Here is a 15,915-nt window from a genome sequence, read left to right as displayed (position 1 = left end):
AGAGAGAGAGAGAGAGAGAGAGAGAGAGGTGAAGACAAGTATGAAATAGCTGCCTGCCTGGAAAGGGTCACTTGTGGGAAGCTGAGGTTGAGAGGGTCCCAGAGGGTTCCCGGGGCTGGCAGAGTTCTTGACCCACCCTTACCTGGACCTTGCACCCTGGTCCACTTACTCCAAAGGGCCTCTAATCCTTCCTGGAGACCAATTTGTGCTCACTTTGGGGATGAGCCAGAACAACCACATTGGAGTTTCAGTGCTGAATTCCCTGAAGCCTTCTTTGTATGATTGAGGGCTCCCCCCTGCCCTCAGGGGGCTGATCTTGACCCATTGGACCCTTCTGTCCCTTTCCCAGCAGTGCCCCCTATCTTTCAGCAACATCCCCCCCAAGGATGTTCTGAGGAGTTATTCAGAATTCACACCTAAGTCTAGCTGATCTGGGGAGGCAGGTGAAAGCCCCGCCCACTGGTCGGGGATGGCTCCAGGAGGAAGGTGGGGTGGGGGTGGGGCCAGTTGTTTCCTACCCGTACCCTGCGAGGGCTGACAGTAGTAACCTAAGGGAACTTCCTTGATTCCAGTTCCTGAGAAAAGCTTCCTGGCAACGGGCAGACGGAGGGCCACCATAGCCGCTCCCGGCCCTTCATGGAAATGGCTTTTCTGATTTGGTTTCAAATTGTGTTATTGTCAACCGGAGGGCACGAAGAGCCAGCCCTGCAGCCCAGCTTACGTCATCAGTGGCTGGCAGGTGCCTTCCAGACCTGTGCCTGGTTAGACACAGCTGGGCCATCCTGGCTCGCACCATTCTGCGAGTTGTGAGCAGCTCTGGCTGTACCACCTGTGTTTTTGTTTTTATCTAAAACGGTTTGGGGTAATTCATTGTACCCGGGGCCATGAGAGGATGAAACCAGGGCCTCAGATTTGTAGGCAAGCCTACCCACTGAGCTACAAACCCCCATCCTGACCATAACATTTAGTCCAATGCTCCCCTTATGAGTGTTTGGTTGTTACCAGCTTTTCACGAGTTTTTCTTTGAGAATGTACCAGGTTTCGGTAGGAGGTTCTACGGCTTCCTCTATGCTGGGACCCTGGAACTCCTTGCTGTGAGCTTCCGGTCACTACCCTGGGAATTTCCCTTTTGTGGGGCCAGGCCTAAGGAAGGAAGTAGTCCTCCAAAGTTGGGGAGGAAGGTTTCTCCAAGTTGGGGCACTGCAGCCAGTAGGTTCCAATGACCTGAGGCTTGGCGGCAGAGCCTGTCCCAGAGGCTGGGTGACCGCTTTGGGTGGGGCTTCTTAACCTCAGGATGCACCAAGCCTCAACGGACACCTCCTCCGGACTAACCAAGGATCTTTCACTGGGCCAAGGTAGCAGCCTGACCTGGTCCAGGGTCAGCTCACGAGCGATCGTCTGGGCTGGGGGAACAGGGATGGAGAGCTGCAGACTGTGTGGAGAAGGGCGCGATCTGCCGGGTTGGGCGGAGAGAAGAGTTAGGCGAGAGTTGGGGAACCGCTAGAGCGGAGCCTGAAGGGCGGGGAGCGCAGGGAGCCTGAGCTGCGAGCAGGTGCTAGGAGAGGACGCGGTGCTGGCGGCCGGACCTCGGGGGCTGAGATCTGCCGCTGACGGTTCTGCGCGCAGCGGTGGCCTCCGGGGACAGGTTTGGGGATGCGGAGTCCCGAGGGTTCCGGATTCTGGCCGGGTATCCCGGGTCCGTGGTCTGCAGGGGCGGGACCATCCAGGCCCGGCCCTTCCGAGGCGGTGCCCTGAGGGGGCGGGACCCTCCGGGAAGCCGCCCCTCCCCGCCGCAGGCAAACTTTTCCGAGGCCGTGGGGGCGGGCAGGTGAGGTCACGTGGCCGGCGGGGCGGGGCGGGCCGACCCCGCCCCTACGCCGGACTCGAGCGGCAGCTTAGCGGCGGCTCCCGGAGCGCTCAGCGAAGCGCACGGCCGAGCGGAGCCATGCCCACGAACTTCACCGTGGTGCCGGTGGAGGCGCGCGCCGACGGCGCCGGGGACGAGACGGCCGAGCGCGCGGAGGAGCAGCCGGGGTCCACCGAGGGCGCCGAGCCTGCCTGCCCCAGCCCGGGTGAGCGTGGCCGCACCTGCCGCCGGACAAAGGCGGAGGCCCGCCCTCCCTCCGCCGGCCCGTTCCAGCTCCCTGGTGGGCGGCGGCCGGGGCGCGCGGTCGGGCGGTGGGTTCGGGTTCCCGGGGCCAGCCGGAGGCGGCCTGGCTGGGAGGGTGACCCAGGCCCGGCAGGGACCCGCGGGCGGGTGGATAGCAGGCCCTGTTCTGTGTGTCCCACGGGTTTCCGCCCCTGCCCCTCCCTCCCGCTGCACGCGGAGCCCAGGGTCCCACATAAGTTTCCGGGGCGGCCTGGCTCCGCAGCGCTGGGGGCGCGGGCTCCCGGGCTTTGCATGGCGGGTCTGGGGCACTCAGGCTGGAGCACCGGAAGCGACTTGCCTTTCAACTCTGACGGGACTAGGGAGGAGTTGCAGAGCTGCTGGAGGTAGCTATGGAGACGAGAAGGCCTAAGTCCTGGGTGGCACCTGGGAGAGTGCGGGGCGCAGACCCCCGGGTGGGCGGCCTCGCGGCGTCTTCCTTCCAGCCTTTTCTTGCTCCAGGCCTGCCCGGGGAGGTAGTCAAAGTTTGACGGATCCCAGATCATCCGCCACTGACATGGACCTGCCAAGCCTCCCTTGGGGTCATAGAGGAAGGACAGCAGCCCTTGTGAAGCTGGGGAGGTTGCTGCCCTCGCAAAACGCGCGGGCTTGTCTTTGCTGCTTCTTTGTTCCCGGCATCCGGAGCGGCTCTTTCACTTTTTGCAGGGTTGGGGAAGGGGCCTGGGAAACTCCATCCCACCTCCAAGACTCACCTAACCTGCTGCTGATGGCAAATCACTTTGAACTGGCTGCTCCCTCTGTTTCAGCTCTCCTGTAGACCTAGATGTTACCAGGCCCTCCTCTTTGGGGTTTTTGAGGTGAGGGGACCCAGCACAGCCCCATCGCCGCAGCTGGCCTCGCACATTCCCTGCTGGGTCTCACACTGGAGGATCAGGCTTCAGGCTCTGGGTCTGGAAGGAAAGAGGGACAGTCTTTAAGAGACAGGTCTTACTTATGGCCTGAGAGCTTTTGCTGCCCACTCAGCAGGCAGGAAGGCTGTGCTTCCTCTGATCACTTTGGGAGCCTGCAGACACAGGCTAGGAGCTCTGGTCAGGAAGTGGCCTAGCCCAGGTCAGCAGCCTTTCAGTCCACCTCAGCGATCCTTCCCATGTGATGCTGGGCTGTCCAGGCTTCCTCTGCACAGGGCATGCTATGGCTGCCCCCTGGCCGGACACAAAACCAGGTGAAGAGTAGAGACAGACTCCAGAAGCTCATATTTAATTTGCAGCAGTCAGTGATGTCTGGTGGCTGGGCAGCATTGCAGTGACCCCCCCCCCCCAGAATGTGGAGCCCCAGCAGCCCTTCCTGGGTGCCCAGTGGCCTGAGGCAGCTACTTCCTCATCTCCAGACATCCAGTTAATGGGCCCTGAAGTTGTGCCTGAAAACTCAGCTTTAAGGAAGGTAGGGGTCTTGCTGCTTGCACACACTCAGACCAACAGGAGGGCAAGGGTGCCCTTTTATGAATTGCTTTTTTTAGACAGGATCATCTCATGTAGCTCAGGCTGGCCTCAGACAGGATATATAGTTAAGGATGACCTTGAACTGACCCTCTAAATCCCAGCTGCCTAGATGAACAGGAATGTGTTGCCACACCTACTTTTTAGAAAAATGTGGTGCTGATAGGTTTCAAACCTGGGGCTTCATGCATGTTAGACCAATGCTCTACTGAGACATGTTTCCAGCTCTGCGTACACCGTTTTAATGTTCCTTTTATGGTCTAAGCTGAACTTGTGCAACTTAGCCAAGCTTACATAGAACTTGTAACTGAGACTTTGTCGAGCTGTGCTCTACAAACTTAGTATTTCTGCAAAGAGATTTTTCAGGAACTCCAGCCATTGTGCCTTGAGAGGGGTGAATGTGCTATAATCTTGAGTCTGCTGGGTTTTGTCCTGATTCCTAACAGGCTTCCTGCCATTGGTGAAGAAGGTATCAGACCCCTGCCATTGGTAAAGAAGGGGTATCACAGTTGAATTTTGATGGGAAAGACCTGCACAGGCAGGAAGAAGGCTTTCTGATGTGGAGCCAGTACTGGCCAGATCATAGGCATTATAACACTGCAGGCCAGTCCTGCCTCCTGTGTAGGCTCCTTGACAGCCCTGGAAGCATTTGTTTCTGGACAGGACTTCTGGGTGTTGGTGGTGGTGCAGTAAGCTTAGGAGACCTCCTCAGATGCACCGAGACAGATCCAGATAGTAGTGGAACTGGGCCCTCCTGGGCCTCCCAACTTAGAAAGCAGGGGGCTTCAGGACCAGAATGAGAGCCCATAAGCCTGTCCAGCCTGCCTAGGTGCCTCCTAAACCTGTGAACCAGGGCTGGCTGGGCCCTTTCTGGGCCTCCTAGTGTGAAGGTAGGAAGTGGACCTTTCCTGGACCATAGAGCAGGATGAATCTTAACCTTGACCTCCCCTGCTGCTGTGTGACCTGGGCAGGGCCTGTGCTGGCACTTTACATAGTGTCTGCTTATGGAGCCCTTGGCCCCTGGGAAAAGTCTGTTCCCCACCACCCCCAAAATGAGTCAAAATTGATGTGGCGTGGGGAAGGCAGATGTGGCAAGTGGGAGACTCAACTCAGTTTTTCAACTACTGGTTCCCACCCACTCATGGGCCCTTCCCTTTCTAGTTGTTCTGGAAACACTTGGGATCATGTCCCAGGGCAGATGCCAGTCCCCTCAGTCCTTCTGTAGGACAGAACATTGGACCTGAGTTTTATTTATTATGAGATTCCTCTCGAAGTGGAAAGGATGTGTGAATTCTTAGTGTTCTGTGGGAATGTTTTCAGAGTGTAGGAGTGGAGAGGACACTGCTTGAGGGTTGGGGAGACCAGACTTAACTTTCTCAGAATGGGCATCTGTAGGCCTCAGAACCCTGTGGGAGACCATGGAGGGAGGTGTCTGGGTGTCCAGTCTAGAAGGAGTTTCCAGAATGGGCCCTTGCTGAGTTTTCTGTAGGGGATGACTGCCTGGCTGGCCCACTTAACCCCGGGTCAAAGCTGGCTTCTCTATGCTGGCTTCCTTCCCATCTGGTTGCCGATCCCCTTTCAGACTCTATCCACATGATTTCATGCTCATGGCTGACTTCATGTCAGTCCCCTGGGAACTTCTTGCCTCTCTCTATAGAGGTGACCTTGTCCCCTGACACATTGACCAAGGTGATCCTGAAGTTACCTTTGTCCTGTCAGGGAGTTGGGTGTAGGCTGGACCATGGACACTGGTCAGTGCTGCCCTCAGAGCTGCTACTAAAGGCATGGTGAAGTGATAATTTGCCCAGCTGGCCTTGGTGGTCACTGTTGGGATAGAGGCAGACTGAGCATGGGACTTCAGGACCTGTCCTGCTGGGCAAGGGAAGGAAGTGACAGTCCCATCTTGGGATTTTTAGGAATGGATGTCTTGTGTTGGCACTAGAGGAGCTCCCAGCAGGGGCAGACAAGCATAGATCCAAGCACCATCTTGTCAGGAGTGAGTCACAAGTGAGGTTGAGGATCAGAGAGAGAGCAGCATCTATTGTGTGTGGGATAGGGGTAAGGGGGAAAGCATTCTGTGTACCGAATTCTCCTTTTCAAACCAGAGATGGTGCTACAGGAATTTAGGATGCTTGTCTTGGGGCTCTGGGTTCAGCGTTACAAGACAAAGCTGTACAAAACAACCAGAGGAGACAAAAGATCTCACGGAGCACGTCGCTGCCGAGAACCCACCTGGCTGTGGGCTGCGTCCTGCCCCTTCCCAACTGGCTCCAAGTGACTGGTCCTTCCCTTAGGAGTTGGTGATACAGGTGTCAGCACCCATCTTGCCTAACCCGTGTGCACATGTGTAAGCATGTATGTGTGCACATGATGGTTAGGGCAGGTCCTTCCTCAGCAGGTCATGTGGTATTGGGCATTGTCTTCTCCCATAGTCAGATTGCCTAGTAAGTAGCTGGGGGTCACCCTTCCTGGTGTGGCCTTGGTGGGGTGATGAGGCACCTGTGTGTCCTAGGTCTGAGTCTTCCCAGCCATGTTTTTTGTTTCCCTTATCAATGTGAGGGGCCTCTTGGGCCTGAAATGTGTCTTTTTCTAAAATGTTCCTAGGCCTCCTGACTGCTGTGCTGGGCTGATGTCTGAATTGCTCCAAAGGGTTGAGAGGAGCAACCCTGGGGAGCAATCATGGTTCCTATGTTGAAGGGCCTTCTGAGGGTCCTACATAATGTCAGGCAGATTTGGTCTGACTGAGCACTGCATTTAGGCCTCACTGATCTAGAAAGATCATCTGTCAAGGCTGCGTCCCTCATGGGCTTAGTGCAACTGTATGCAGACAGTTTCCCTGTCTTGTCCTGGAACAACAGGAACCCAAAATGGCATGTGGCATAGTATGTGATGGGGAGTGAGCTCCATGGGGCTGAGTCTCAAGGGGGTAGATGTGAACTACTCATCTCTGATGACAAAGACAAGCAGTTGGCCTTCAGAAACACAGCCTCATAGACCCAAATGACACATGGAGGGCCCAGGCTGAGGATGAACTTGGCGTTTGATAGTGAGTCAGGGCAGCCATAGGGTGCGAGGTGACTGGGAGGAATTCCATGGAAAAAAATGGCTTTGAGCCTGCCACGTGGAGCTGTGTTTACAAGCATGTGCATATCACAGGTGCCAGGACAACCTCAGCAGAGCAGGGCCCCCATGGGCTCTGGCAGGAGGAGCTTCCCTTAGAATTCCAGCGTCACTGGGCAGCTGCTGGACTGTGTGTGGCTAGCATGTTAATCCACCTGTTTGTGCCAGGCATGGAGTTGCCTGCCGTCGATAGTGCTTCCCTGATGCTGCATATGTGGTCTAAGAGCTGCTCTGTGTTAGACTGTGACTGGAGAACAGCAGGCATAGGCAGCCACATGCACAAGCACACCAGTGCCCCAGAGCCTGGAGAGAGCCCCCTTTTTGCCATTGTTCTGGATGCAGGAGACCACCAGGAGTCATGGGACTCTGTCCTGCCCTCTGCTAGTGGTGCTGGTAGATTTCAAGGTGGTTTTTCTTTAGATAGGTGACCCCAAGTCTCCCCTACGTAGAGTTCTGTATGGCTTCTAGTACCTATCCTGTGGTCAGGAGGAAACTCAAAGAGGGGGTGCCTAGAGAGGGTGAGAGGCTTTATCCAGGCTATAGATCTCGTCACACAGGCAGCACCAGAGCTCTAGGCAGCATCTGGCTTGATGGGGTCTTTGCTGCAGCCCAGTAAACATCTCAGATCTCAGCAGGCGTGTGGGCCTCGTCCACCTTGGAGACCGGTTGGGAGCTGCCCACTCCCTGCCTGCCTGGCGGTGAGGCAGGGGATGGTGGATGGTCAAGAAGTGAAGATGCCTGTTCTACTTTGATTTCTGTTGTTGTGATAAAACACCAAAATGAACTTGGGGAGGGAAGAGTTTACTTCATCTTACAGCTTTATAGTTCATCATCAAGGGAAGAGGAGCTCAAGGGAGGAACCTGGAGGCAGAAGCTGAAGCAGAGACCTCGGAGGAATACTGCCTGGAAGCACTGCCTCCTGGCTTGCTCAATTACCTTTCTTAATCTCCAGACCTACTTGTCTAGGGATAGCGCCACCCACCCTGGACTAGGCCCTCCTAAATCAATGAGCAATTAAGAAAATGCCTCATAGACAAGGCCACAGGCGCTTTCAATAGAGGGAGTCCTCAGGTGAGGTTCCTTCCCTGGTGACTAGTTCTTGTTAAACTGATAAAAACTAACCAACACAACACTGGGCGTGGTGAACATACATGCCTTTAATCCCAGCTCTTGGATGGCAGAGGCATGTGGAACTCGGTGAGACTGAGACCAAGCCTGGTCTACGTAACAAATTCCACGCTAACTGGGGCTATAGGGAGACCCTGTCTCAAAAACACCAAACAAAGCAAAACAAAAACTAACAAACACAGTGCCCTTATCAGGGCCCCTGCCTGTTGGATGTGGGACCACTACCTTAACAGACTGCTAGACGACACTGTCTTTGGATGCAGTGCGCAATGCCTTCCTCTTGTCAGCTGTACAGCTGGACACAGCGTAGGGCCTGTGTGCAGCAGTTAAGGGAAGAGTGTCCAGCTGACTGGTCTGCCTGTGGCTCCTGGTATTTTCCAGACATTAAGCTCTGTCTCGTCAGGCCCAGAGGGCAAAGTTTGCTGGTCATGGTTAAGTATTAACCACAGCTGTAATTGCTGAGCCCTAGCTAAGGGGCTGGGTAGAGCTCTCTGTCACTTGGAGTGACTGCTGTAGTAGAGGCAGCTAGGAGTGTGACCTTCTGGGCCCTAAAAGGGAAGACCCTTCTACCCAGAGGCAAAGGAACCCTGTGTAGTCAGGGCCCATCAAGGTCCTGGAGTGGATGGCCCTCAGGAGTAGGCAGGTAGTCTTGGGAGTCGTGGGTGGCCTGGGGTGTCAGGCCCTAGTGAGTGGTGCCTGAGTTCCCACCAGGGACCAACCCTAGAAGCAGAGCACAAAGGGTTAATGCTTTCCTTCATGCAAGGGAGGGGAACTGCCCTGCAGGGTAGGGTCTGGGCTGTACAGATAAGCCTTCCCTTTCTATGCTGCAGCAGGCCCTCCAGTGAGTTTCCCCAGCCCAACTTCTGTCCGCATATGTCCGAGGTAGCCAGGCTGGCAGGTCTAGGGTCTCCCTGGGTCTAGGGGTGCCAGGTATGCAGTTCTGGGGTCCCTAGGTCTGGGTGCTGAGAAGCATGTCAGGAGCCCTTTGGCTAGAGGGTTCTGCAGGAACCATGCCCTTGCTAAGGAACAGCCTGTGCTGATGGGCCTGGTGTCTTGGGGTCTATGGGCAGGAGGCAAGGCCTCAGTCCCTGGAGTGCTTGGGCTGTTTCTTCTTCCTCCTTGGGTAAGTTTGCTTTAAGGAAACCATTGGGTAGGGAGTGGGGGTAGGCTGGTGTGTTAGTGTGCAAGCTGGCAATGCCATTTCCTGTGTCCTGGTATTCTCAGAACCCCACAATCACCTTATGTGACTCACAGCCCTGCAGGGGTCTGAGGATTTCTGGGTAGGAAAGAAGGCAGCAGCCTCAGGCTTGGGATTTTCAGAATCAGACCCACTTTCACTTTCTTGCTGCTCTGAACTACTCTGAGCTTTCAGTGCTGTGGCCTAAGGCCAAGGATTGGTCCTGGGTATCCCTTGTTTATTCCCTGTGCTCGGTCATTCCAAGTGCTTGCACTCTCCCATGTCCTGGGACTCTCCTCTTGTGGAGGACAAAGTAGGGCTTGGGAACTGCTGTCTCTGGGCCCATGGTTGCCTGAGGTCCTTTCTTGGGAGACGTTGCATCTATCCAGCTTGGGATGACCCATTTCTGAAGATGGCAAGTGACCCTTGAGCATCTGCCTGTGCCTCAGTTTTTCTCTCCAGGAGCTGATCTGTTGCAAAGGTGGCCATGACCTCTTATCTCTTGGCTCATCCTTCTCTGGGTCTCTGGTGCCACTGAGCCAGGCATAGCTAGACCTTGCTCTTAGGGAGGCTCAGGAAGCATCTAATGGTCACCAGGGAGGGTTGAGTGCTCTGGAAGTCAGAGGAGGGAGTGCCAGGTGCCTCTTGGGTTTCCCTTTTCATTTAATGGAGGGTCTTGACCACAGCCCAGATGAGACTGTAACTGTAGCTGCCCTTGGGAGGGTCTAGCTTGTGCCCTGTAGGGGTACTGATATAGGTACAGGCCCCGCCCTCCTCTGACTTGTCCTGGGCTTCTTGCACTTGGGCATTTGGGCACCAGCATGCCCCTTCTCAGCTCTGACACTGCTCTGGTCTCTGAGGAGGAGTGACTGAATCAGGGCCAGCACTAGACTGACTGGCATGTGGTATTGGAGAATGAGGTCACAGAGGCTGCTCTCCTAAGGGATCATGTCGTTTAGACAGAAAAGTTCCAGACCCACATACCTCTTACATATCTTATAGAACCGCAGCCCCATAGATGCTTTGTGTCCTGGGGCGTACCCCAACAGTGGCATAGTCTGGAACTCTAACTGATGACTTTGTGCAGAGGGCATGTTGCCATGCAGATGAATCATGGGCATGCTTGTGTGAGCATGTGTATATATGGGTATGTGTGCATACATATGTGTGAATGGGTATGTACACGTGAATGCTGTGTGCCTTTGAACTGTCATGGTGTGTGTCTTAGTTTGCTTTTTGTTGCTGTGATGAAACCCTGACCAAAAAGTAAGTTGGGAAGGAGAGGGTTTATTTAGCTTACAGATTATAGTCTGTCATTGAGGGCAGCCAAGGCAGGAACTCAAGACAGGAAATGAAGGAGAGACTACTAGGATTACTGCTGACTGGTTTGCTCATTTTTTTTTTTTTTATGCAGCCCAGGCCCACCTGCTCAGGGATGGCATGGCCCACGGTGGGCTGGGCTCTCCTACACCAATTAGTTATCAAGAAAATATAACAAATAGACATGCCTCCCTGCCCATCTGATGGAGGAAATTCCTGAACTGAGTTCCCTCTTCCCTGATGTCTTTAGTTCATGCCAAGTTGATAAAAACTAACCAGCACAGTGTGCATTATATGTGGGTGAGCACATGTATATATGTGTGAGTGCACACAGATGTGTATATATTCGTGTATATGTGTACTCTCATGTACCATGTATATTGCCTGTGCTTCTGTGCTCTAGTGTGTCAGGCTCTCTGACTACATGTCTACCTTGGCTATATCTCTGCAGAGTCTCCTGCATGGTGGGCTCTGCAGTTCCCAGGGTTTCAGGCTGGTTTGAGTGTCAGACTTAACAACCTGCTGCAGGTGATGCCTGCTCAGACTGCCTGCTGAGGACCTTGAAAGTGAATATAAGAAATGCCTATGGGACTGAAGAGACGGCTCAGCAGTCAAGAGCACTGGCTGCTCTTGCAGAGGACCTGGGTTTGGCTCCCAGCACCCACATAGGGGCTAACAACTGTTGGTTTCAGGCTGGTTTGAGTGTCAGACTTAACAACCTGCTGCAGGTGATGCCTGCTCAGACTGCCTGCTGAGGACCTTGAAAGTGAATATAAGAAATGCCTATGGGACTGAAGAGACGGCTCAGCAGTCAAGAGCACTGGCTGCTCTTGCAGAGGACCTGGGTTTGGCTCCCAGCACCCACATAGGGGCTAACAACTGTTTGTAACTCCAGTTCCAAGGGATCTGACACCCTCTTCTGGCCTCCATGGGCACTGCATAACACAGGTGCATTTACATACATGCAGGCAATACACATCAAATAAAATATAAAATATATAATATAATATAATAAAATGCCCATGGCCTTGTGAGCATGTCTTGAGGCTGGTCCTACCTACACCAGGGTAGGTGGTGGAACCAATGTGCAGCATCATCTGGGAAGCCTTGCTTCACTGTCCTCTGGGCCCCCAGATTTTTTTCAGGGTTCCCAAGAGAATATTTGCTCTTCTGAATTGTGGGATTGGCAGTACTGGTGGGTTTCAGTGAGCAGGAGAGTTGGAAGCTGTGTGGCTGGGTACTAACCAGGGCGGCAGGGTCTCCAGACCTCCTGGGCCCTGGGCTTGGGCTCATGTAATTGATTTGCCAGTTTCTGTTCAAACCTGGACCTGCTCTTGTAGAGCCGTATGGAAGGGAGCGGGGATGCCTGCACTCAGGCGCGGGTGCCCTGAGATGCTCAGATGTCACTCAGTGTGTGTAGTGGTGTCAGGGCACGTGTGCCTCCTCCATGCTTCCAAGCCCCATCTGCCTAGCATCAGTGCAACAGCAGCCTTGAGGGTGTTGGTTTGTAGGAAGAAAGTGGGGGCTGGGCCCAAGTGCAGAGGAAACAGTCCGTGCCGCTAACTTCACAAGTTCCCACAATGTGGTTACTCTAACCAGGGTGACAGGGAGGCCAAGTAGGGCCGGAAAGTGCTGGATCACACTGGGGGCACATAAGAAAGAGTGGGATCTGCTCCCTGAAACACAGAGGCTCTCTACTGGCCCCACTGTCCTGGAAACCTGAGCTAGGAAGGCACGGGTTGAAGGAATGCTGCGTGGAAAATGCCACAAGAAGCAAGTGCCCTCCTGGGCTGGAGTTGTGGGTGGCTCTTGTTTCTCAGTATTGCCACTGTTTTCTCCTCGGAATGTGTTGCTCTTTCAGCCAGCAACTTGCTTTTGAAAGCAGGAAAGCTTGTCAGCCAGGACCTACTGGGCAGCTGAACGGAGCGGTCTTTCTCATCAGCTATGCTTGGTCGTCTGTCCCACTGGCCAGGATTTTCCAGGTTGCTGGATTTTAGGGCATACGAAGCATCAGAGCCCGGAGGGCAAAGATCAGGAACCAGGGGTCATTCGTTGATTTTCAGAGCTTTGGAACCTGAAAATGCCCCACTTTAACACTTAACTACTTCACAGTCTAGCCTCCAGGGAGCCTTATGGGAGTGCTCCTGGGTCAGGCTGGCTTGTAGACTGTCTTTAGGAGGCCAACTGACGCTGTGATGTGACAGGATGGACTGTTTTGTTGTGGGAGTAGTTTGCCCCACCCCCAGGCTTATGTGCATAGAGAGGGTCCCTCTGTGGCCCATATCTCATCTCCAGTGTTTGGACTTCCCATGGACTTGAGGGCAGGAAAAGCTGCTAGACTCCAGTCTACTGGCCAGCCTGCTCTACTGACCAGGCGCTCTGAGACTTAGAGGTTGCTTTCCACCCCTTCCTTGAGTCATTAAGGGTATCGTGGTGACATCCTGGAGCCAGGCTCCAAGAACAAGGGTGAAGAGAAGGCAGTGTGCTGGCTCTGGTCAGTGGAGAAGGCCACAGTAGATCATGCTGTTGAGGCTTGGCTGTTCAAGAAAGGGTCTGGGGGTCTGCCAAGTTGTGCCTGGTTTCTCTTTACTGAAATACCACCCTGCAGGGAGCAGGCTGATAGAGGGAACCCAAATTCCTGTCCCAGAGCAGAGCCTAGGCTAAGGGCCAGCAGGGCTTTGCTTTGCTCTGCTGTGCCTATGAATCTTGGCCGAGTCCCATCAACACCTACTGCATATGGGTTAGAGAGGTTATCTCTTCCCCTGCCCAGAACTCTGGCTGCTTCTGGCTAATACACATACCTGTCTTACATAGTTAGACTCTCTGTAGGGACAGGGTCCCTGCAGCCTATATCTCTTCCTTCCCTGGGACCTGGCTCTTAGGAGACTGCTGCTACAGGAGGGCGCTGTGCACTTTGTGACCTGCTTGCTGACAGGCGAAGCTGCATTTCTTCGAAGCTGCATTTGTGTATCTCAGAGGCACCCATAAAGACACAAGAAGCTAGACCCAAGGATGCCTCTGAGGAAAGGAGTCTTGATAGTAAGAAGTGTTAGGAGGGTTTCTGGATGGTGGACAGGTAGGTATATATTTGAGTCACATCCAAACACAGCCTCAGCACAGTGGTTTTGCTGGGCAGTGGACCTGCAAGTATCTCTGGCCACGTCTGTGTGCTTTGAAATGCATCTGGCCTTAGTTGGACACGTGTGAAGCAGGGACAGCCCGCAGCTGGTGGGAGTGTGGGAGTGGCTGTCACTAGGTGAACATAGGGGTTGTCCCCATGTAAGTGATAAGGGGGGAAACTGAGGGGAGGCCAGTTCCAGGTTGAAGTACATCCCTGAAGCCTTCTTGGCAGAGGACAGAGTTGGCCAGGGTCTTGTATAGCCTATAACATGTCTTAAAGCATTTGGTCCACTCATAGAGAACTCCATGATTTCTTTTGGCCCAGGGCTGTGGTTCGCACCAGGCCACTGACCAGATAGATGATGTTGGTTATCATGGGAGGCCCTGGAGTAACCTGTGAAGAACTGCAGCCTCTGAGGTCAGATGGGCCTGTGGGCAGTGTTCACAGAGCTGTTGGACCTTGCCTGGTCGGAAGAGGAGCAGGTGACAGTGGCCAAGCCCCTTCATATTGTGTACAGGATGCTTAGAGACTCCAACCACTCAGGTTAGCAACAGAGTTTCAGCAGATGGGTCTTGCAGGCCCTGGAGGTCCCAAGGCTAGCAGGTCATTGGGGTGGTTGAGCAGGAGGTAGCCAGGTAGGAGAAATGCACACAGCCACATGAAGAGCCAGCCCTGACCTCAAGGCAGGATTGAGACTGTGCCAAAACTTGTCATTAGTAAGGAGCTATTTATGATGGTAGCTCTGTTGCTGCCACTGGGCTCTGTGGGCTCTCACTGACCACTGCTACCTAGGTTCTCTGGGGTCTCCTTGTGTCCCTTTTCTGTCCCAAGCTCCTGTAGGATCCCTTGGGATAGATAGCTGTCCTCAGCTTTGATAGTTTCTCCAACTTTTGTTTCTGATGACCTGACAGTGCTTGAGGTCACACATCCTCCAGAGGTCCCTCTGTGGGAATTGTGTGATGCCTTTCTGTGGGGATCATGTGATATTCCCTCTCACAGCATGGGTCTATGTTTGGGGAGAAAGGACTCAGAGGACAAGTGCTTGTCCCCGGCATCATATTGAGTTACTCACCATCCTGGGGACTCAGAACTGTGCTCCATGTCCTGATCACTGGACACAGGTGTCTGCAGTGTGTCCTCTCTGGGCTTTTCCCTCATGGAATTAGTTACCCTTTCTCTTCACTGTTTTGCCCATAGTCATTCCCTCCAATCATTGCTCTTTTTCCAATAAGCAACAAGAAGCTTATGGATACTTTTACTCAGCCTGTGCTCGGTCCTCTGATTTCTGCTCAGACCAGCTGCCTCTGGAACAGTCCTTTACTCCTGGGGCACCACCTGGCAGGTTGCGCATATTGCTCTGGGTACCAAATGCTAAGGCTCTGTCCAGGGCAGTGAGAAAATCTGGGGGCAGTGGCTGCTGAAGCAACCTGAGATCCTGTACATGCATCAGAAAGGCTTCAGGAGACTGATTGCAAGAAATGACTGCAGTGGCCCGGAGCTACCATACTGGTCATTAGGCAACGCCAGGGCATCTTCCTGCCAGTGGCTGGCCCTTCTTGGTTGTTGGGTTCTGAGGGCTATTTTTGCAGTTAACTCTATGCTAGCTTTGTAGGTAGTGCTGCCAGTGCAGGTGCTAGCTTGCCTGGGTCACAGGTAAAGGAGGTTTGACAGATGTTGAGATATGGTACATCTCCACACACAGTGCCACCCTCTACTCTAGAGGAAAAGTCCCTTGATGCCTTTGATCTTCTCTTTGCTGTCCTGAGTCCTGTGTGCCTTGGGATCAGAGGCTTTGGGGGCTTGCAGCCGGGTAGGGCAGCCCAGCCAGACGGCTTGCACCTGCCTTGCTCTCGTGGACAAGGTTATGGGAGGCAGGGAATGCATCCACACCTTGTAATGTTTTATGGCTGAAGGTCCTTGTTTTAAAATCTTACTTGTTATGTTGCTTAGTGACAAGAGCATCCAATGGAGGTCGTCACTGTGAGACAGAAAAGGGGTTTTGACTGACCCATTGCATCTCTGTCCCATCACCCACCTTTACAGACCTGTTGTGTCTCTGCATTTAGACAAAGTTCGTGACTGCGACTTTCTAAGTTTCTATACATCTCAGCTTTGGAGGGCTCTGGGCTTAGCCTGTACTGTGACTTTCAAGTCAACCCTTTCAAATTGTTTTGTTACAGAGTGAATAGCAAGCTGTCATTACCCAGATGTGAAATGGACAGGTTTCAAAAAGTATTCCTGTTATTGGTCTTCTTTAAGGGAGTGATGCCTGGATAGGCTGACCAGGTCCCAGTGGATGAACTCAACACCAAGGGACATCTGGGTGCACAAACTTGGCTCTCTAGGCCTTAACATTTATCTCTGGATCTCTGTGATGGAAGTCAGCCTGATCTACATAGCAAGTTCCAGGCTAACTGGGGTATAGGGAGACCCATCTCAAAAAACC

General features: G+C 53.7%; 1 protein-coding gene across 3 annotated transcripts in view; it reads left to right on the top strand.

Annotated features, from left to right (window-relative positions):
• Nucleotides 1-1,919: 1,919 nt before the first annotated feature.
• Slc12a7 (solute carrier family 12 member 7) overlaps nt 1,920-15,915 on the top strand; it is a 54,272-nt gene continuing 40,276 nt past the window's right edge. For 2 of the 3 annotated variants that reach the window (XM_017803024.2, XM_008852507.3), the window contains exon 1: nt 1,920-2,072. In XM_017803024.2, coding sequence (XP_017658513.1) covers nt 1,946-2,072 — 127 coding nt within the window. In that variant the 5' untranslated portion in view covers nt 1,920-1,945. Of the gene's footprint in view, nt 2,073-8,463; nt 8,975-15,915 lie in introns of those variants that run through there. The other variant, XM_029555776.1, reaches the window with a different exon arrangement.

The sequence above is a fragment of the Nannospalax galili genome, unplaced genomic scaffold (genome assembly GCF_000622305.1).
Source record: "Nannospalax galili isolate Female #2095 unplaced genomic scaffold, S.galili_v1.0 scaffold1146, whole genome shotgun sequence".
Lineage (NCBI taxonomy): Eukaryota > Metazoa > Chordata > Mammalia > Rodentia > Spalacidae > Nannospalax > Nannospalax galili.
This window is presented reverse-complemented; position numbering and strand designations above follow the sequence as displayed.